Raw genomic sequence first — 22,661 nt, forward strand, 5'->3', positions numbered from 1 at the left:
GAATATTGCGTGCAATTCTGGTCTCCTTCCTATCGGAAAGATGTTGTGAAACTTGAAAGGGTTCAGAAAAGATTTGCAAGGATGTTGCGAGGGTTGGAGGATTTGAGCTACAGGGAGAGGCTGAACAAGCTGGGGCTGTTTTCCCTGGAGCGTCGGAGGCTGAGGGCTGACATTATAGAGGTTTACAAAATTATGAGAGGCATGGATAGGGTAAATAGACAAAATCGTTTCCCTGGGGTCGGGGAGTCCAGAACTAGAGGTTTAGGATGAGAGGGGAAAGATACAAAAGAGACCAAAGGAGCAATGTTTTCACCCAGAGGGTGGTACGTGTATGGAATGAACTGCCAGAGGATGTGGTGGAAGTTGGTACAATTACAACATTTAAGAGACATTTGGATGGGTATATGGATAGGAAGGATTTGGAGGGATATGGGTCGGGTGCTGGCAGGTGGGACTAGATTGGGTTGGGATATCTGGTCAGCATGGACGGGTTGGGCCGAAGGATCTGTTTCCGTGCTGTACATCTGTATGACTCTATGACTCTATGAGTCAGCACAACTTTGTCAATGGGAAGGCATGCCTGACAGGTCTGCAAGATTCCTTTGAGGACATGACAAACAGGTTAGGCAAAGGAGAGCCAGTCAATGTGATCTATTTATATTTCTCGAAGGCCTTTGATAAAGTGCTGCAATGAATGTACAACAAAGAACAATCCAGCACAATAACAGGCCCTTCAGCCCTCCAAGTCTGTGCTGCCACATTTTGCCCTTCCATACTGAAACTGCCTTCCCTTCCAGGATCCATATCCCTCCATTCCCTTCCTATTCCTGTATCGGTCCAGGTGCTCCTGTGTCTGTATCCACCATCTCCAGGCACTCACCACCCTCTGTGTGAAAAACCCTGCCTCACACATCTCTTTTAAACTCCCTCCCCCCCTCACACCCTGAACCTGTGCCCCACAGTAACTGACCCCTTCCCCCTGGGAATAACTGCCCACCCTATCCATGAAAGAAGTGAAACTATCATGGTATACGAACTGATGAAAGACTCAACAAACAATCAAGGTATTTTCAATGTATAATTTCAGTTACATCACACTGTAAACTTTGCTCTAAATTCTGTGTGTTACAATTGTGTACTCCACAACCACCTGATGAAGGAGCGTTGCTCCGAAAGCTAGTGCTTCCAGTTAAACCTGTTGGACTGGAACCTGGTGTTGTGTGATTTTGAACTTTGACCATAGGGATGAAGGGGTGTCATGTGAGGACTGGTTGAGGACTCTGGGTCTGTACTCGATGAAGTTTAGAAGGTGGGGGTAGAGATCTGATTGAGGTGTGACAGAAGTCGAATGTACCTGAGAAATGGGAGACAGTTTGGGTTTTATAAAACTATGAGGACATTGTAAGTTTACAATTAGCGATCATCGTGAAAATCTAGTTTAATAGAAGAAGGAACTTTGGAGGCTTAAGATCCGAGATATCAGGACTTGCGAGAGAGATTCAGCAGGTCAAGCAGTATTGCCGCAGAGAGAGAGAGAGAGAGAGAAAGAGAGTCAATGAGAGAAAGAGAGAGAAACTGCACTGATGGGAGGTGATACAAATAATGAGTGCACCGGCACATTCCACCAACACACTCAGACACACAGCTCTGCAATCAGGTGTTCCACCCTCTGTGGTCAGCAGCTGTAGTTCTTCCAAACTACCACCAGAGGTCCCCATTGACCAGGGATGGGACCAGACCAGGAGCACCCAAAGGTGTCAGCTGGGAAAGTAGGAGAGGGGGTATGGGTGCAGCATCTGGGACTCAGTTCCACAGGGTCATAGACACAACCCTCTTTGCAACAAGACGAAGACTATAGTTATTGATAATCCATTATTGATCATTAAACAGGATCTGGATAATAACTCACTGGGTTATCTCCCCATGGGGGGATTATTGGTATCGATAATGTGAGAAACAGAACTCACTCACAAATCAGTCAGCCTGAGACAAAGCCTTGGAATTTATTACAGTCTTGCAAGAACTGGACGCTTCTGCAATCAAGCAGAAATGCGCGCGCATACAGAACCTGTTAGCATTCTTATTTAGTTTACAAGTTGCGGAATCACGCCTCCCTTTTCCCATCCTATCATAAGCCGATTACCTGACTTGGTAGTTATTTTCTTATCTGGCCATCCTGCTGTCCCTGTCTGCATGCTTTGTTCCTTGTTTGTTACGGCTTGTTCTTTTATCCAGTTTCTCTGATCATACTATAAGCTTTATTGGGAAATGCCCCTGCTGCTTCTCTTTGTGGTCAGCTACAACCCTTCATAGTTATTTCCTAGCTTAAAACGATTTTCTTTAAAAGACCCTCTATACCCATTAAAGTCTTAGCCTTAAACATGCTACATGCTCCAAGAATCCTGCAGCCGTTTGTATAATGCTGCCCTTCCCTTCCCTCCACTACACCCCCTCACCTACCTGCAAAAACAACATTTCTAATCTCCCACAATAATAAAATCATTAGTAAAGTTATTGATTATAAAATTATCAGCATTAAATTGATAATTTAATGCTGATCATTTAATATGAATTATGGACTATTTAGTATTGATTATTGATTATCGGGTTGTTTAATATTAATTATTAATTATTTAATATGATTATTGATTATCTAATATGGATTATAATTGTTTAATATTAATTACTAATTGTTTAATATTGATTACTGATGATCTAATATTGATTATTAATTGTTTAATATTAATTATTAATTGTTTAACATGACTATTGATGATATAATATGGATTATAATTGTTTAATATTAATTATAAATTGTTTAATATTAATTATTAATTGTTTAATATGATTATTGATGATCTAATATGGATTATCATTGTTTAATATTGATTATTGATGATCTAATATTGATTATAGATTAGGAACTGGTTCTGTCCCCTTGGGAAAGGCGTGCCCTCCACCGACATCGCCACCTGCGGCCGGAAGTAGGTAAAGCAGCAGCGCCCCACAGGGAGAGCTTCCGGGTTGACGGTCAGCAAGATGGCGGCGCCCAGCAGCAGCAGCAGCACATTACAGGTTAGAGAGGGATTTATTTAAAAAGTGACATTGCAGCAAAAGTAACCCCCGTGGTGACTTGTTGTTGTGTTTTACTGGATGTGGGCGGGTTCGGGAACCTGTGGGTGGCGCTGGGGCCAGTCCAGAGGGAGGTTACACAGGGGCATGGTGCAGAGCTGGGCTGAGGGGTGGCCAAGGGAGTTTAATGTGGACAGGGGTAGCTCACTTTAGAAGAAGTAACGGGAATGCAGAGGACTGGGCTAATGGTAGAAATCTTGGTAGTTTAGATGAACAGAGAGATAATGGGTAAAAACAATGACTGTTGAAAATGTGTTGCTGGTTAAAGCACAGCAGGTTAGGCAGCATCCAAGGAATCTCCAGCATCTGCAGACCTCACTTTTTACCTAAAAACAATGACTGCAGATGCTGGAAACCAGATTCTGGATCAGTGACGCTGGAAGAGCACAGCAGTTCAGGCAGCATCCAACGAGCAGCGAAATCGACGTTTCGGGCAAAAGCCCTTCATCAGGATTCCTGATGAAGGGCTTTTGCCCGAAACGTCGATTTCGCTGCTCGTTGGATGCTGCCTGAACTGCTGTGCTCTTCCAGCACCACTGATCCAGAGAGATCATGGGTGTCCAGGTACGTAAATCTCTGAAAGTTGCCTCCCAGGGGGATTGAGTTTCAGAGGCATGAGGTCATGCTTCAGCTGTACAAGACACTGGTAAGTCCGCACATTGCGTGTAGTTCTGGTCACCTCATTATAGGAAGGATGTGGAAGCTTTGCAAAGGGTTCAGAGAAGATTCTGAGAGAACAAGTCCCACATGTCTCCTTGGAGAAGCTGCAGCTCACGGGCAAAGCCATCGAGACGCTTCATGTGGTGCCTGGCCCTGGCTGTGGTCACGGTGTCGATGGGGCTCAGGCGGGTGAAGCTCTGCCGTCCAAGCTGTGCCCTGTTCAAATGGAGTTCCCCATCGGTGCCAGGCCCCGAAACCTCCCACAGGAGCTTACTCCCCAACCTGAGCCCCTTTCTAGAACATAGAACAATACAACGCAGAACAGGCCCTTCGGCCCTCGATGTTGTGCTGACCTGTGAACTATTCTCAGCTCGTCCCCCTACACTATCCCATCATCATCCATGTGCTCATCTAAGGATTGTTTAAATCTCCCTAATGTGGTTGAGTCGACGACATTAGCAGGTAGGACATTCTATGCCCTTACCACTCACTGCGTAAAGAACCTGCCTCCGACCCACAACATCCCTCGGCACTATCCACAACTCTGCCTACCTTAGTGCATCCGCAAATTTACTAACCCATCTTTCCATGCCCACATCCAGATCATATATAAAAATGACAAACAGCAGTGGCCCATTTACTTTCTTGTGTATACTGCACACCACCCTTAGCCCTGTGTTGACTATAGCTGCCCCTTTATGTGCTGTGCATATTTCTGTCTAAAATCTATCATCACTGAATTTGTAGCTATGCCCCTCGTACAAGCTGACGTTGTCATTCTCGCAAAAAGACTTTCACTGTCTACCCTATCTAATTCTCTGATCATCTTACATGTCTGTATCAAATCCCTCTTAGCCGCCTTCTTTCTAATGAGAACAGACCCAAATCTCTCATTATATGAAGGATGTGGAAGTTTTGGAAAGGGTGCAGAGGTGATTTACTAGGGTATTGCCTGGTATGGAGGGAAGAGTGGGAAATGTTCAGGAAACACCTCTGGGACACTCGGACCAACCGACCCAACCACCCCGTGGCTCAACACTTCAACTCCCCCTCCCACTCCACCAAGGACATGCAGGTCCTTGGACTCCTCCATCGCCAGACCATAGCAACACGACGGCTGGAGGAAGAGCGCCTCAACTTCTGCTTAGGAACCCTCCAACCACATGGCATGAACCTAGATTTTTCCAGTTTCCACATTTCCCCTCCCCCCACCTTGTCTCAGTCAAATCCCTCAAACTCAGCACCGCCCTCCTAACCTGCAATCTTCTTCCTGACCCCTCCGCCCCCACCCCCACTCCAGCCTATCACGCTCACCTTGACCTCCTTCCACCTATCGCATCTCCAACGCCCCTCCCCCAAGTCCCTCCTCCCTACCTTTTATCTTAGCCTGCTGGACACACTTTCCTCATTCCTGATGAAGGGCTCATGCCCGAAATGTCAACTCTCCTGCTCCTTGGATGCTGCCTGACCTGCTGCACTTTTCCAGCAACACATTTTCAGCTCTGATCTCCAGCATCTGCAGTCCTCACTTTTTCCTCCTATTTATAATCGTTACCTTTCCAAGTAATTTCTGTTTTTGATTATGATTCACAGAATCTGTAGATATTTGTTTTCAATAACAATAAACAGGGAGAAAGTGAGGACTGCAGATGCTGGAGATCAGAGCTTAAAAATGTGTTGCTGGAAAAGTGCAGCAGGTCAGGCAGCATCCAAGGGGCAGGAGAATCGACATTTCAGGCATAAGAAGGGCTTATGCACAAAACGTCGATTCTCCTGCTCCTTTGATGCTGCCTGACCTGCTATGCTTTTCCAGCAACACGGGTTTTAAGCTCTGATCTCGAGCATTTGCAGTCCTCACTTTCTCCTAGTTGATTTTAATCTACTGTGAATCCTCTTTCAAGGATGCCTACCTTGAAGAAGCTCTCCTCCTCCCTCTACAAGGATCTCAGACAGTCTCTCTCTCTCACTGCACATCCCAGGTCATCTCCTCTGCCCTGAAGCACCTCAGCCACGTCCTCAAACAGACTCATTCCCACAGCCACATCTCCTTCCTCAGCACCTGTCTACGGAACCGACTGACCCTGCATAGAAGGGCTTAAGCCTGAAACGTCGATTCTCCTGTTTCTTTGATGCTGCCTGACCTGCTGCGCTTTTCCAGTAACAGACTTTTAAGCTCTAATAACAATAAAAACCCTGGTTATCAATAATAAACCCCACGGTGTTTCTAATATTCTCGCCAAACAGCATGCCACTCACCACCTCCCCTATCATTGTGACTCTGCATTGCCCATGGCCAATCCACCCGAACCTACACATCCCTGGGCACTATGGGACAATTCCCCATGGCCAATCCACCCTAACCTGCACATCCCTGGGCACTATGGGACAATTTCCCATTGCCAATCCACCCTAACCTACACATCCCTGGGCACTATGGGACAATTTCCCATGGCCAATCCACCCTAACCTGCACATCCCTGGGCACTATAGGACAATTTCCCACGGCCAATCCACCCTAACCTGCACATCCCTGGGCACTATGGGACAATTCCCCATGGCCAATCCACACTAACCTGCACATCCCTGGGCACTACGGGACAATTCCCCATGGCCAATCCACCCTAACCTGCACATCCCTGGGAACTCTCTCAGCAGAGCAGGTAAGGGCTATTTGGCAGTGGCTGCTTAAAGGCTCAGTGACATTTGTTTAACGGTTTAAATTTGGAAGTTTTTTTTTAAAAAGCGCAGAGCAGCCCCAGAAGCTGGTGTAGCGCAAGCTTACCTGGGTAGGTTGTTTTCCTATAAAGGCGCGCAGGCGAGGAACCACTGAGGTAGAGCCTCCCACCCGCCCTCCTCCTCTAACCTAATAATAAGACCCGTTGTGGTAAGAGAGACTCACGATTGGTATGTTGCCTCCCAGGTGCAAGGGTACGTGATGTCTCTGATCGTGTTTTCCGGGTCCTTAAGGGGGAGGGGGAGCAGCCCCAGATCGTGATCCACGTTGGCACCAGTGACATTGGTAGGAAGAAGGGTGAGGATGTCAGACAGGCTTTCAGGGAGCTAGGTTGGAAGCTCAGAGCTAGAATGAACAGAGTTGTTGTCTCTGGTCTGTGACCCGTGCCACGTGATAGAGAGTCAAGGAATAGGGAGAGAGAACAGTTAAATGCGTGGCTACAGAGATGGTGCAGGAGGGAGGGATTCCGGTTTCTGGACAACTGGGGTTCTTTCTGGGGAAGGTGGGACCTCTATAAACAGGATGGTCTACACCTGAACCTGAGGGGCACCAGTATCCTTGGGGAAGGTTTGCTAGTGCTCTTTGGGAGGGTTTAAACTAACCCTGCAGGGGCATGGGAACCTGGACTGTAGCTTTAGGGTGCAGGACCTTGAGTGTAGGGAGGTTAGGAACATGGCATTAATCTCAAAGGAGGGTGCCTGTAAACAGGAAGGTGGCTTGAAGTGTGTATACTTCATTGTGAGAAGTATACGAAATAAGGTGGGTGAACTTGCAGCGTGGGTTGGTACCTGGGACTTTGATGTTGTGGCTATTACAGAGACGTGGGTAGAACAGGGACAGGATTGGTTGGTGCAGGTTCCAGGGTTAAAATGTTTTAGTAGGGTCAGAGGTGGGGTAAAAGAGGAGGAGGTGTGGCATTGCTTGTCAAGGATTGTATTACAGCGGTGGAAAGGACGATGGATGAAGACTCGCCATCTGAGGTAGTTTGGGCTGAGCTTAGAAATAGGAAAGGTGAGGTCACCCTGCTAGGAGTTTTCTACAGGCCTCCTAATAGTCCGAGAGACGTAGAGGAAAGTATTGCGAGGATGATTCAGGAGAAGAGTGAAAGTAGCAGGGTGGTTGTTATGGGGGACTTTAACTTCCCAGATATTGACTGGGAAAGCTATAGCTCGAGTTCGTTAGATGGGTCGGTGTTTGTCCAATGTGTGCAGGAGGGTTTCCTGACACAATATGTAGACAGGCCAACAAGAGGTGAGGCTATACTGGATTTGGTTCTAGGTAATGAACCAGGCCAGGTGTTAGAATTGGAGGTAGGTGAGCACTTCGGGGACAGTGACCACAACTTGGTGACTTTTACTCTAGTGATGGAGAGGGATAAGTGTGCACTGCAGGACACGAGTTATAGCTGGGGGCAGGGCAATTATGATGCAGTGAGGCATGACTTAGGATGCGTGGATTGGAAAAGTAGGCTTCAAGGGAAGGGTACAATCAATTTGTGGAGCTTGTTCAAGGAGCAACTATTGAGTGTCCTTGATAAGTATGTACCTGTCAGGCAGGGAGGAAAGGGTTGTGTGAGGGGGCCGTGGTTTAATAAGGAATTGGAATCCCTTGTTAAAGGGAAGAGGGCGGCCTATGTAAAGATGAGGCGTGAAGGTTCAGTAGGGGCGATTGAGAGTTCTAAGGTAGCCAGGAAGGATCTAAAGAGAGAGCTAAGAGCAGCGAGAAGGGGGCATGAGAAGTCCTTGGTTGGTAGGATTAGGGAAAACCCAAAGGCTTTCTATAGGTATGTCAGGAATAAAAGAATGACTAGGTTGGAATAGGTCCCGTCAAGGATAGTAGTGAGAAGTTGCGTGTGGAGGCTGAAGAAATTGGGTAGACACTGAATGAATACTTTTTGTCAGTATTCACTCAGTAACAGGACATTGTTGCCGATGTGAATATTGAGTCACAATTAATTAGAATGGATGGCTTTGAGGTATGTAGGGAAGAGGTGCTGGAAATTCTGGAAAGGGTGAAAATAGATAAGTCCCCTGGGCCTGATGGCATTTATCCTAGGATTCTCTGGGAAGCAAGGGAGGAGATAGCAGAGCCATTGGCCTTGATTTTTATGTCCTCGTTGTCCACAGGAATAGTGCCAGAAGACTGGAGGATAGCAAATGTGGTTCCTTTGTTCACATAGGGGAGTAGGGATAACCCTAGTAACTATAGGCCACTGAGTCTCACTTCTGTTGTGGGCAAAGTCTTGGAGAGAATTGTAAGGGATAGGATTTATGAACATTTGGATAGGAATAATGTGATCAAGGATAGTCAGCATGGTTTTGTGAAGGGCAGGTCGTGCCTCACAAACCTTATTGAATTCTTTGAGAAGGTGACTAAGGAGGTGGATGAGGGTAAAGCAGTAGATGTGGTGTATATGGATTTTAGTAAGGCGTTTGATAAGGTTCCCCATGGTAGGTTACTGCAAAAACTACGGAGGTATGGTATTGAGGGTGTGTTGGAGGTTTGGATTAGGAATTGGCTGGCTGGAAGAAGACAGAGGGTAGTAGTTGATGGTAAAGGTTCACCTTGGAGTGCAGTTACTAGCGGTGTTCCACAAGGATCTGTTTTGGGACCATTGCTGTTTGTCATTTTTATAAATGACCTGGAGAAGGGGCTAGAAGGTTGGGTGAGCAAGTTTGCGGATGATACGAAAGTTGGTGGAGTTGTTGACAGTGAGGAAGGATGTGGCAGGTTACAGCGGGATATAGATAAGCTGCATAGCTGGGCAGAAAGGTGGCAAATGGAGTTCAATGTAGGTAAGTGTGAAGTGATTCACTTTGGTAGGAGTAACAAGATGATGGATTACTGGGCTATTGGTAGGCTACTTGGTAGTGTGGATGAGCAGAGGGATCTTGGTATCCATGTACACAGATCTCTGAAAGTTGCCACCCAGGTAAATAGTGCTGTGAGGAAGGCATATGGCGTACTGGCTTTTATTGGTAGAGGAATTGAGTTCCGGAGTCCTGAGGTCATGGTGCAGTTGTACAAGACTCTGGTGCGGCCTCATCTGGAGTATTGTGTGCAGTTTTGGTCGCCATACTATAGGAAGGATGTGAAGGCATTGGAACGGGTGCAGAGGAGGTTTACCAGGATGTTGCCGGGCATGGTAGGAAGATCGTATGAGGAAAGGCTGAGGCACTTGGGGCTGTTCTCATTGGAGAAAAGAAGGTTTAGGGGTGACTTGATAGAGGTGTACAAGATGATTAGGGGTTTAGATAGGGTTGACCATGAGAACCTTTTTCCACGTATGGAGTCAGCTATTACGAGGGGCATAGCTTTAAATTACGGGGAGGTAGGTATAGGACATATGTTAGGGGTAGATTCTTTACTCAGTGAGTCGTGAGTTCATGGAATGCCCTGCCAGTAGCAGTGGTGGACTCTCCCTCTTTATGGGCATTTAAACGGGCATTGGATAGACATATGGAGGATAGTGGGCTAGTGTAGGTTAGGTGGGCTTGGATCGGCGCAACATCGAGGGCCAAAGGGTCTGTACTGCGCTGTATTTTTCTATGTTTTATGTTCTATGTAACTATGGGACAATTTCCCATGGCCAATCCACCCTAATCTACACATCCTTGGGCAATAGACAATAGATGCAGGAGTAGGCCATTCAGTCCTTCGAGCCTGTACCACCATTCAATATGATAATTCCTAATCAGTATCCGCTTCCTGCCTTATCTCCATAACCCTTGATTCCACTGTCTTTGAGAGCTCTATCCAAGTCTTTCTTAAATGAATCCAGAGACTGGGCCTCCACTGCCCTCTGGGGCAGAGCATTCCACACAGCCACCACTCTCTGGATGAAGAAGTTTCTCTTCATCTCTGTCCTAAAAGGTCTACCCCGTATTTTTAAGCTATGTCCTCTGGTTCGGCACTCATCCATCAGCGGAAACATGTTTCCTGCCTCCAGAGTGTCCAATCCTTTAATAATCTTATATGTCTCGATCATATCCCCTCTCAGTCTTCTAAACTCAAGGGTATACAAGCCCAGTCGCTCCAGTCTTTCAGTGTAAGGTAATCCCGCCATTCCAGGAATTGACCTCGTGAACCTACGCTGCACTCCTTCAATAGCCAGAATGTCTTTCCTCAAATTTGGAGACCAGAACTGCTCACAATACTCCAGGTGTGGTCTCACCAGGGCCCTGTACAGCTGCAGAAGAACCTCTTTGCTTCTACTGAATCTCCTGTTTATATATTTTTTTATTTTATTAACCAAATTGCAAAAACAGTTTACAACAAACAGTTACATTTCCGGCTGCATACAAGAGACAGCAAGCCCCCACCCCTCCCACCTTCTGACCACTCTAAGGCAGCCCGCCCCTACCCACCTTCCAGTTCTCGGTCCACCCTGTGCCCCTTCCAGTTCTCGGTCGGCCCTCACACACCTTTCGACCACCTCTAGGACAGCCCGCCCCGGTACCCGCCCAGAGTACCTCTTTGCTTCTATATTCAATCCCTCTTGTTATGAAGGCCAGCATGCTATTAGCCTTCTTCACTACCTGCTGTACCTGCATGCTTGCCTTCATTGACTGGTGTACAAGAACACCCAGATCTCTCTGTACTGCCCCTTAACCTAAATTAATTCCATTGAGGTAGTAATCTGCCTTCCTGTTCTTGCCACCAAAGTGGATAACCAGACATTTATCCACATTCAACTGCATCTGCCATGCATCTGCCCACTCACCTAACTTGTCCAGGTCACCCTGTAATCTCCTAACATCCTCCTCACATTTCACCCTGCCACCCAGCTTAGTATCATCAGCAAATTTGCTAATGTTATTACTAATACCATCTTCTAGATAATTAATATATATTGTAACAAGCTGCGGTCCCAGCACGGATCCCTGCGGTACCCCACTGGTCACTGCCTGCCATTCCAAAATGGAGCTGTTTATCACTACCCTTTGTTTCCTATCAGCCAACCAACTTTCAATCCAAATTCGTACTTTGCCCCTAATACCTTGCGCCCTAAGTTTACTCACTAACCTCCTGTGTGGGACTTTATCAAAAGCTTTCTGAAAGTCCAGGTACACTACATCTACTGGATCTCCCTCATCCATCTTCAGAGTTACATCCTCAAAAAACTCCAGAAGATTAGTCAAGCACGATTTCCCCTTCATAAATCCACGCTGACTCTGTCCTATCCTGTTACTACTATCCAGATGTGCCGTAATCTCATCCTTTATAATAGACTCCAGCATTTTTCCCACCACTGAGATCAGACTAACCGGTCTATAATTTCCTGCTTTCTCTCTCCCACCTTTCTTAAAAAGTGGTACACCATTAGCCACCCTCCAATCCGCAGGAACTGATCCGGAATCTATCGAACTCTGGAAAATAATCACCAACGCATCCACGATTTCCCGAGCCACCTCCTTCACTACCCTGGGATGTAGACCATCAGGCCCCGGGGACTTATCAACCTTCAGACCTAACAGTCTCTCCAACACCAAATCCTGGCAAATATAGATTCCCTTAAGTTCAGGTCCTTCAGTCACTGTTACCTCAGGGAGATGGCTTGTGTCTTCCCCAGTGAACACAGATCTGAAGTACCCATTTAATCCTTCTGACATTTCTTTGTTCCCCGTAATATATTCCCCTGTTTCTGTCTTCAAGGGCCCAATTGTTGTCCGAACCATGTTTTTGCCTTGCACATACTTGGAAAAAGCTTTTACTATCCTCCTTTATATTATTGGCCAGTTTACCTTCGTACCTCATTTTTCCTCTGCATATTTCCTTCCTAGTAATCCTCTGCTGTTCTTTAAAAAGCTTCCCAGTCCTTTGTTTTCCCACTTATCTTTGCTATGTTATACATTTTCTCTTTTAACTTTATATGTCTCTTAACTTCCCTCGTCAGCCACGGCCAGCCATGCCTCCTCCTGGGATCTTTCTTCCTTTTAGGAATGAAATGATCCTGCAACTACTGCATTATACACAGAAATATCCGCCATTGTTCCTCCACGGTCATCCCTGCTAAGGTATTGCACCATTGAACTTTGGCCAGCTCCTCCCTCATAGCTCCATAGTTCCCTTTATTCAACAGAAGTACTGTCACTTCCGACTGTACCCTCTCCCTCTCAATTTCTCATGGCCAATCCACCCTAACCTGCACATCCCTGGGCACTATGGGACAATTTCCCACGGCCAATCCACCCTAACCTACACACCCCTCGACACTATGGGACAATTTCCCATGGCCAATCCACCCTAACCTACACATCCCTGACACTATGGGACAATTTCCCATGGCCAATCCACCCTAACCTGCACATTCCTGGGCACTATGGGACAATTTCTTGTGGCCAATTCACCCTAACCTACACACCCCTCGACACTATGGGACAATTTCCCATGGCCAATCCACCCTAACCTACACATCCCTGGGCACTATGGGACAATTTCCTATGGCCAATCCACCGTAACGTGCACATCGCTGGGCACTATGGGACAATTTCTTGTGGCCAATTCACCCTAACCTGCACATCCCTGGACACTATGGGACAATTTCTTGTGGCCAATTCACCCTAACCTGCACATCGCTGGGCACTATGGGACAATTTCCCATGGCCAATCCACCCTAACGTACACATCCCTGGGACATTGTGGGACAATTTCCCACGGCCAATCCACCCTAACCTACACACCCCTCGACACTATGGGACAATTTCCCATGGCCAATCCACCCTAACCTGCACATCCCTGGACACTATGGGACAATTTCTTGTGGCCAATTCACCTGACCTACACATCTTTGGACTCTGAGGAAACTGGAAGCCCCAGAGGAAACCCCACACAGACACGGGGAGAATGTACAAACTCCACACAGACAGTTGCCCGAGGCTGGAATCGAACCCGGGTCCCTGGTGCTGTGAGGCAGCAGTGCTAACCGCTGAGTCACGGTGCTGCCCAGTTCTGCCACACCCCACCCCATGTTATCCTCTGTCTAACCGTCTCTCTCTCTCTCTACCCCATCCCTCTCCTCTCCGATTTAGAATAGGAAGAGATACTGGGAAAGTGGAACGGAGGCTTCAGGAGATGCAGCTCCAGCTCCAGCGAAGGGCAGTGAGGCAGCAGAGCGGGTGAAGGTGGCACAGAGGAAGCTGCGCTCTCGGAGGTCCAGGAGAGGGAAGCAGATGGGTTGCCCAGCGAAGAAGGTGCTTTCAGGGGTGAGTCCAGGGGTACCAGCTCCCACTTCCGCATTTCCGGGATCGGGAGTCGGTCTGGGGTCGGGTGTGGGGTCAGGGGGAAATCAGTCTGGGATCAGGGGGAAATCAGTCTGGGGTCAGGGGGGCATCGGTCTGGGGTCGGGGGGCATCGGTCTGGGGTCGGGGGAGGGGTCGTTCTGGGGTCGGGGGGATCGTTCAGGGGTCGGGGGGGATCGTTCTGGGGTCGGGGGGCATCGGTCAGGGGTCGGGGGATCGGTCTGGGGTCGGGGGAGGGTCGTTCTGGGGTCGGGGGGATCGTTCTGGGGTCAGGGGGATCGTTCTGGGGTCGGGGGGATCGTTCTGGGGTCGGGGTAGAGGTCGGTCTGGGGTCGGGGGGATCGTTCTGGGGTCGGGGGGATCGTTCTGGGGTCGGGGGGATCGTTCTGGGGTCGGGGTAGAGGTCGGTCTGGGGTCGGGGGGATCGTTCTGGGGTCGGGGGGATCGTTCTGGGGTCGGGGGGATCGTTCTGGGGTCGGGGGGGATCGGTCTGGGGTCGGGGGGATCGGTCTGGGGTCGGGGGGATCGGTCTGGGGTCGGGGGGATCGGTCTGGGGTCAGGGGGACCGTTCTGGGGTCGGGGGAGGGGTCGGTCTGGGGTCGGGGAGGGGTCGGTCTGGGGTCGGGGGATCGATCTGGGGTCGGGGGGATCGGTCTGGGGTCGGGGGGATCGTTCTGGGGTCGGGGGAGGGGTCGGTCGGGGGGATCGTTCTGGGGTCGGGGGAGGGGTCGGTCTGGGGTCGGGGGAGGGGTCAGTCTGGGGTCGGGGGATCGTTCTGGGGTCGGGGGGATCGGTCTGGGGTCGGGGGGATCGTTCTGGGGTCGGGGGAGGGGTCGGTCGGGGGGATCGGTCTGGGGTCGGGGGAGGGGTCGGTCTGGGGTCGGGGGGATCGGTCTGGGGTCGGGGGAGCGGTCGGTCTGGGGTCGGGGGAGGGGTCAGTCTGGGGTCGGGGGATCGTTCTGGGGTCGGGGGGGATCGGTCTGGGGTCGGGGGAGGGGTCGGTCGGGGGATCGATCTGGGGTCGGGGATCGGTCTGGGGTCGGGGGAGGGGTCGGTCTGGGGTCGGGGGGATCGTTCTGGGGTCGGGGGAGGGGTCGGTCTGGGGTCGGGGGGATCGTTCTGGGATGGGGGGGATCGGTCTGGGGTCGGGGGAGGGGTCGGTCTGGGGTCGGGGGAGGGGTCGGTCTGGGGTCAGAGGGGGTCGGTCTGGGGTCGGGGGATCGGTCTGGGGTCGGGGGGATCGGTCTGGGGGATCGGTCTGGGGTCGGGGGAGAGGTCAGTCTGGGGTCGGGGGAGAGGTCAGTCTGGGGTCGGGGATCGGTCTGGGGTTGGGGGGATCAGTCTGGGGTCGGGGGAGGGGTCAGTCTGGGGTCGGGGGGATCGTTCTGGGGTCGAGGGGGGAACGGTCTGGGGTCAGGGGACATCGGTCTGGGGTCAGGGGGGGATCGGTCTGGGGTCGGGGGAGGGGTCGGTCTGGGGTCAGGGGGGGTCGGTCTGGGGTCAGGGGGGGTCGGTCTGGGGTCGGGGGAGGATCGGTCTGGGGTCGGGGGGATCGGTCTGGGGTCAGGGGTGATCGGTCTGGGGTCGGGGGAGGGGTCAGTCTGGCGTCGGGGGAGGAGTCAGTCTGGGGTCGGGGGGATCGGTCTGGGGTCGGGGGGATCGGTCTGGGGTCGGGGGGATCGTTCTGGGGTCGGGGGGATCGGTCTGAGGTCGGGAGAGGGGTCGGTCTGGGGTCGGGGGAGGGGTCGGTCTGTGGTCGGGGTCAGTCTGGGGTCGGGGGGATCGGTCTGGGGTCGGGGGGATCGGTCTGGGGTCGGGGGGATCGGTCTGGGGTCGGGGGGATCGTTCTGGGGTCGGGGGGATCGTTCTGGGGTCGGGGGGATCGTTCTGGAGTCGGGGGGATCGGTCTGGGGTCAGGGGGCATCGGTCTGGGGTGGGGGGGGGATCGGTCTGGGGTCGGGGGAGCGGTCGGTCTGGGGTCGGGGAGGGGTCAGTCTGGGGTCGGGGGAGGGGTCAGTCTGGGGTCGGGGGACCGTTCTGGGGTCGAGGGGGCTTCGGTCTGGGGTCAGGGGGCATCAGTCTGGGGTCGGGGACATCGGTCTGGGGTCGGGGGGATCGGTCGGGGGTCGGGGGGGGATCGGTCTGGGGTCGGGGGGGATCGGTCTGGGGTCGGGGAGGGGTCGGTCTGGGGTCGGGGAGGGGTCGGTCTGGGGTCGGGGGGATCGGTCTGGGGTCAGGGGGGATCGGTCTGGGGTCGGGGGGGATCGGTCTGGGGTCGGGGGGATCGGTCTGGGGTCGGGGAGGGGTCGGTCTGGGGTCGGGGAGGGGTCGGTCTGGTGTCGGGGTAGGGGTCGGTCGGGGGGAATCGGTCTGGGGTCGGGGGATCAGTCTGGGGTCAGGGGTGATCGGTCTGGGGTCAGGGGTGATCGGTCTGGGGTCAGGGGTGATCGGTCGGGGGAGGGGTCGGTCTGGGGTCGGGGGAGGGGTCGGTCTGGGGTCGGTGGGATTGGTCTGGGGTCAGGGGGGGATCGGTCTGGGGTCAGGGGTGATCAGTCTGGGGTCGGGGGAGGGGTCGGTCTGGGGTCAGGGGGATCGGTCTGGGGTCAGGGGGGATCAGTCTGGGGTCGGTCTGGGGTCGGGGGGGTCGGTCTGGGGTCGGGGGGATCGGTCTGGGGTCGGTCTGGGGTCGGGGGAGGGGTGGTTCTGGGGTCGGGGGGATCAGTCTGGGGTCAGGGAAGGGGTCAGTCTGGGGTCGGGGGGATCGTTCTGGGGTCGGGGGAGCGGTCGGTCTGGGGTCAGGGGGGATCGGTCGGGGAGGGGTCGGTCTGGGGTCGGGGGAGGGGTCGGTCTGGGGTCGGGGAAGGGGTCGGTCTGGGGTCGGGGAAGGGGTCGGTCTGGGGTCGGGAGGGTCGTCCTGGGGTCGGGGAGAGGTCGGTCTGGGGTCAGGGGGGATCGGTCTGGGGTCGGGAGGGTCGTCCTGGGGTCGGGGGGATCGTTCTGGGGTCGGGGAGGGGTCGGTCTGGGGTCGGGGAGAGGTCGGTCTGGGGTCAGGGGGGTCGGTCTGGGGTCGGGGAGAGGTCGGTCTGGGGTCAGGGGGGATCGGTCTGGGGTCGGGGGAGGGGTCGGGGGGATCGGTCTGGGGTTGGGGGAGGGGTCGGTCTGGGGTCGGGGGGATCGGTCTGGGGTCGGGGGGTGGGTCGGTCTGGGGTCAGGGGGGATCGGTCTGGGGTCGGGGGTTCGGTCTGGGGTCGGGGGGTCGGTCGGGGGGTCGGTCTGGGGTCGAGGGAGGGGTCGGTCTGGGGTCGAGGGAGGGGTCGGTCTGGGGTCGGGGAGGGGTCGGTCTGGGGTCGGGGGGATCGGTCTGGGGTCAGGGGGATCGGTCTGGGGTCAGGGGTGATCGGTCTGGGGTCGGGGGGGGGGTCGGTCTGGGGCCGGGGGGAGTCGGTCTGGGGTCGGGGGGATCGTTCTGGGGTCGAGGGAGGGTTCGGTCTGGGGTCGAGGGAGGGTTCGGTCTGGGGTCGGGGGAGGGGTCGGTCTGGGGTCGGGGGGATCGGTCGGGGGTCGGGGGGATCGGTCTGGGGTCGTGGGGAGGGGTCGGTCTGGTGTCAGAGGGGATCGGTCTGGGGTCGGTGGGGTTCGATCTGGGGTCGGGGGGATCGGTCTGGGGTTGGGGGAGGGGTCAGTCTGGGGTCGGGGGGTTCGTTCTGGGGTCGGGGGATCGGTCTGGGGTGGGGGGGGATCGGTCTGGGGTTGGGGGAGGTGTCGGTCTGGGGTCGGGAGAGGGGTCAGTCTGGGGTCGGGGGGATCGTTCTGGGGTCGAGGGGGGAACAGTCTGGGGTCAGGGGACATCGGTCTGGGGTCAGGGGACATCGGTCTGGGGTCGGGGGAGGGGTCTGTCTGGTGTCGGGGGGATCGGTCTGGGGTCGGGGAGGGGTCGGTCTGGGGTCAGAGGGGATCGGTCTGGGGTCGGGGGAGGGGTCGCGGGAGGGGTCTGTCTGGGGTCGGGGGATCGTTCTGGGGTCGGGGGAGGGGAGGGGTCAGTCTGGGGTCGGGGAGGGGTCGGTCTGGGATCGGGGAGGGGTCGGTCTGGGGTCGGGGGGGATCGGTCGGGGGAGGGGTCGGTCTGGGGTCGGGGGGATGGGTCTGGGGTCAGGGGTGAACGGTCTGGGGTCGGGGAGGGGTCGATCTGGGGTCAGGGGGGATCGGTCTGGGGTCGGGGAGGGGTCGATCTGGGGTCAGGTGGGATCGGTCTGGGGTCGGGGGGGGTCGTCCTGGGGTCGGGGGGTTCGTTCTGGGGTCGGGGGAGAGGTCGGTCTGGGGTCAGGGGGGATCGGTCTGGGGTCAGGGGGGATCGGTCTGGGGTCGGGGTATGGGTCGGTCTGGGGTCGGGGTAGGGGTCGGTCTGGGGTCAGGGGGGATCGGTCTGGGGTCAGGGGGGATCGGTCTGGGGTCGGGGGGATCGGTCTGGGGTCGGGGTAGGGGTCGGTCTGGGGTCGGGGGGGTCGGTCTGGGGTCGGTCTGGGGTCGGGGGGTGGGTCGGGGGGGGTCGGGGAGGGGTCGGTCTGGGGTCGGGGGAGGGGTCGGTCTGGGGTCGGGGGAGGGGTCGGTCGGGGAGGGGTCGGTCTGGGGTCGGGGGGATCGGTCTGGGGTCGGGGGGATCGGTCTGGGGTCGTGGGGAGGGGTCGGTCTGGGGTCGGGGTAGGGGTCGGTCTGGGGTCGGTCTGGGGTCGGTCTGGGGTCGGGGGGATCGGTCTGGGGTCGGGGGGTGGGTCGGGGGGGGTCGGGGGAGGGGTCGGTCTGGGGTCGGGGGAGGGGTCGGTCTGGGGTCGGGGGAGGGGTCGGTCTGGGGTCGGGGGAGTGGTCGGTCTGGGGTCGGGGGAGGGATCTGTCTGGGGTCGGGGGAGGTGTCGGTCTGGGGTCAGGGGGGATCGGTCTGGGGTCGGGGAGGGGTCGGTCGGGGGAAGGGTCGGTCTGGGGTTGGGGGGATCGGTCTGGGGTCAGGGGGGGTCGGTCTGGGGTCGGGGGGTCGGTCTGGGGTCGGGGAGGGTTCGATCTGGGGTCGGGGGGATCGGTCTGGGGTTGGGGGAGGGGTCAGTCTGGGGTCGGGGGGTTCGTTCTGGGGTCGGGGGATCGGTCTGGGGTGGGGGGGGATCGGTCTGGGGTCGGGGGAGGTGTCGGTCTGGGGTCGGGAGAGGGGTCAGTCTGGGGTCGGGGGGATCGTTCTGGGGTCGAGGGGGGAACAGTCTGGGGTCAGGGGACATCGGTCTGGGGTCAGGGGACATCGGTCTGGGGTCGGGGGAGGGGTCGGTCTGGGGTCAGGGGGGATCGGTCTGGGGTCGGGGAGGGGTCGGTCTGGGGTCGGGGGGATCGGTCTGGGGTCGGGGAGGGGTCGGTCTGGGGTCGGGGGAGGGGTCGGTCTGGGGTCGGGGGAGGAGTCAGTCTGGGGTCGGGGGAGGAGTCAGTCTGGGGTCGAGGGGGGAACGATCTGGGGTCGAGGGGGGAACGGTTTGGGGTCAGGGGACATCGGTCTGGGGTCAGGGGGGATCGGTCTGGGGTCGGGGGAGGGGTCGGTCTGGGGTCAGAGGGGGTCAGGGGGGATCGGTCTGGGGTCGGGGAGGGGTCGCTCTGGGGTCGGGGGGATCGGTCTGGGGTCAGGGGGGATCGGTCTGGGGTCAGGGGGGATCGGTCTGGGGTCGGGGGAGGGGTCGGTCTGGGGTCGGGGGAGGAGTCAGTCTGGGGTCGGGGGGATCGGTCTGGGGTCGGTGAGGGATGGGTCTGGGGTCAGGGGAGGGGTCGGTCTTGCGTCGGGGAGGGGTCGGACTGGGGTCGGGGGGATCGGTCTGGGGTCAGGGGGGATCAGTCTGGGGTCGGGGGAGGGGTCGGTCTGGAGTCGGGGGGGATCGTTCTGGGGTCGGGGGAGGGGTCGGTCTGGGATCGGTCTGGGGTCAGGGGGGATCGGTCTGAGGTCAGGGGGGATCGGTCTGGGGTCGGGGAGGGGTCGTTCTGGGGTCGGGGGGGATCGTTCTGGGGTCGGGGGGATCGTTCTGGGGTCGGTGAGGGATGGGTCTGGGGTCAGGGGAGGGGTCGGTCTTGCGTCGGGGAGGGGTCGGACTGGGGTCGGGGGGGATCGGTCTGGGGTATTGGTCTGGGATCAGGGGTCAGCCTGGAGTCAGGGGTCAGTCCACGGTCAGGGGTCAGTCTGTATAAAATGATGATTGGAAAAAGTTTTGAGAGACAATATAAAACGAGGGCTATAATTCTGAAGAGGGTGGGGCAGGAGCGGGGGGGGGGGCTGGGGGTTAACGTGCACAGATCACTGTAGGTGGTGGGACAGGGAGAGGGGGCAGTGAATATAGCACACAGTGTCGTCCACATTACTAACACAGGGGCACAGAGTACAAGAGCGAGGGGCTGATGTTTAAAGTTGATGAAATACAGCAATCTTTGTTTAAATCAGTATTTTGTTAATTTCTTAATAAACCAGCGAAAATGATACACCTGAAACACTGTTGCTGTTTGCTGAGGAGTCAGCCGAGGGAGGGAGGGAGGGAGTGAGAGTGCTGGGATGTTATTGATTTCCGCAGAAGATAAAGTTATAACAGTGATGTGTAAATCCCTGCATTGTGTTTCCAGTCGTGACTGTGTCTGTTTGGGGTGACATCGATGGTGTGGCCCACTTGAGGAGCCGGGACATTCCTGGTCTGACACACGCCCTGTGAGTAAGAAGCTGGGTCAGCCCCAGCTGGGCCCCTGTGTACAGTGTAGGTACCGAGAGAAGCTCAGGGTGTCTGAGACAGTGAAGCCGAGATGACCAGGGAGAGCCTCAGTGGGGAGCGATCTCCGGTCACTGCATCTAATGGTCAGCGGGAAGTCAGCAGGAGATGGAACCGAGGTCTGGGGTCAGGGGGTTGGGTCTGGGGTCCGTGGGGCTCGGTCTGGGGGAAATAGGTCTGGGGTCGGGGGAGGGATCAGCCTGGGGTCAGGCGGGGATGGGTCTGGGGTCAGGGGGTTAGGTCTGGAAGTCAGCAGGAGATGGAACCGAGGTTTACAGACTCACATTGGATCCAGGCACAGGAGACAGACAGGGAGAGAGAATCTGTTCCCACTTGGAGATGGATTGAGAACGAGAGAGATAGAATAAAGATAAAGTCATCAAATGATCAGGCTCTGACAGTGTGGGGGGGGAGGGGGAGGGTCACTCGAGGGATTAGGGTCAGGGGTGTACTGTCTGAGAGTGTGGGGGGGGTCACTCGAGGGATTAGGGTCAGGGGTGTACTGTCTGAGAGTGTGGGGGGGGTCACTCGAGGGGTTAGGGTCTGGGGTGTACTGTCTGAGAGTGGGGGGGGAGGGGGAGGGACACCATAAACTTTCCCTCACACTGTTAGTCCTTCTCACTAATTCCTGCGTTTCATCATCCTCCTCTGCCCCACCCCCCTCCCCCCTCAGAGACAGGATCCTTTCCCAGGACCTGCCCCGATCCCGAAGGAAGTGATGAGGAAGTTTAATCGAGGAGTATCTGTTAAGGTGGTGAGTATCTCTCGGGCAGTGTCAGCGATATTACACTGAGTGTGTTCACATCATCCCAACACACTCTGTGTGATCACTGTCCAATCTCCAGGGATCCCACCCCTCCCTGTACACCCCGCACTGTGGGGGGAGATCTCACCCCTCCCTTCACACCCCGCACTGTGGGGTGGGGGGGAACACCCCCTCCCGGTACACCCCTCACTGTAGGGGGGGGTGCGGGAACTCCCCCTGCCTGTCCACCCCTCGCTCTGGGGGAGGAGCACCCCCTCCCTGTACACCCCGCACTCTGGGGGGATTGTGCCCCCTCCATGTACACCCCTCGCTCTGGGGGGAGAGCGCCCCCTCCCTGTACACCCCTCGCTCTGGGGGGAGAGTGCCCCCTCGCTCTGGGGGGACAGTGCCCCCTCCCGGTACAGCCCTCACTGTGGGGGGAGAGCGCCCCCTCCCTGTACACCCCTCACTGTGGGGTGGGAGCGCCCCCTCCCTGTACACCCCTCACTGTGGGGGGAGAGCGCCCCCTCCCTGTACACCCCTCGCTCTGGGGTGGGAGCGCCCCCTCCCGGTACACCCCTCACTCTGTGAGCTCTCTGTGATCTGGTGCAGGGGAGGATCACCAATCACAAAGTGAAGAGTGACCTGAAGGTCCTGGGGGACCTGTCGAAGGCAGCAGCGAAACAGGCCGCACGCTTCGAGCTACTGCTCCCGGAGGATGCTGGGTAAGGACGGGGAGGTGGGGACTCCGCTGGGGAAGCTGACACAGCCTGAGGGCCAGTGCTGAGGGAGTGCCGCACTGTCAGAGGGTCAGTGCTGAGGGAGTGCCGCACTGTCAGAGGGTCAGTGCTGAGGGAGTGCCGCACTGTCGGAGAGTCAGTGCTGAGGGAGTGCCGCACTGTCAGAGGGTCAGTGCTGAGGGGGTGCCGCACTGTCAGAGGGTCAGTGCTGAGGGGGTGCCGCACTGTCGGAGAGTCAGTGCTGAGGGAGCGCCGCACTGTCGGAGGGTCGGTGCTGAGGGAGTGCCGCACTGTCGGAGGGTCGGTGCTGAGGGAGTGCCACACTGTCGGAGGGTCGGTGCTGAGGGAGTGCCGCACTGTCGGAGGGTCGGTGCTGAGGGAGTGCCGCACTGTCGGAGGGTCAGTGCTGAGGGAGTGCCGCGCTGTCGGAGGGTCAGTGCTGAGGGAGTGCCGTGCTGAGGGAGTGCCGCACTGTCAGAGGGTCAGTGCTGAGGGAGTGCCGCACTTTGGATGGGAGGTCTCGGAATGGCTGTGAGAGAATTCTGTGTGTTATTGGACTCTGTGTCTCTCTCTGCCCCCCCACCACCACGCTCTCTTTGTCTGTCTCTCTCCCCTCCTCTCCCCACCTCCCATCCC

General features: G+C 55.7%; 1 protein-coding gene across 1 annotated transcript in view; it reads left to right on the plus strand.

The window, feature by feature from the left end:
- The first annotated feature begins 3,016 nt into the window (after positions 1–3,016).
- Positions 3,017–22,661, plus strand: part of wdr46 (WD repeat domain 46) — a 47,363-nt gene continuing 27,718 nt past the window's right edge. Inside the window, exons 1-4 of the mRNA XM_060851153.1 lie at positions 3,017–3,075; positions 13,558–13,731; positions 21,214–21,294; positions 21,898–22,010. Of these exons, the coding sequence (XP_060707136.1) occupies positions 3,040–3,075; positions 13,558–13,731; positions 21,214–21,294; positions 21,898–22,010 (404 nt within the window). The 5' untranslated portion in view covers positions 3,017–3,039. The remainder of the gene's footprint in view (positions 3,076–13,557; positions 13,732–21,213; positions 21,295–21,897; positions 22,011–22,661) is intronic.

The sequence above is a fragment of the Hemiscyllium ocellatum genome, chromosome 35, assembly GCF_020745735.1.
Source record: "Hemiscyllium ocellatum isolate sHemOce1 chromosome 35, sHemOce1.pat.X.cur, whole genome shotgun sequence".
Classification (NCBI taxonomy): Eukaryota; Metazoa; Chordata; class Chondrichthyes; order Orectolobiformes; family Hemiscylliidae; genus Hemiscyllium; species Hemiscyllium ocellatum.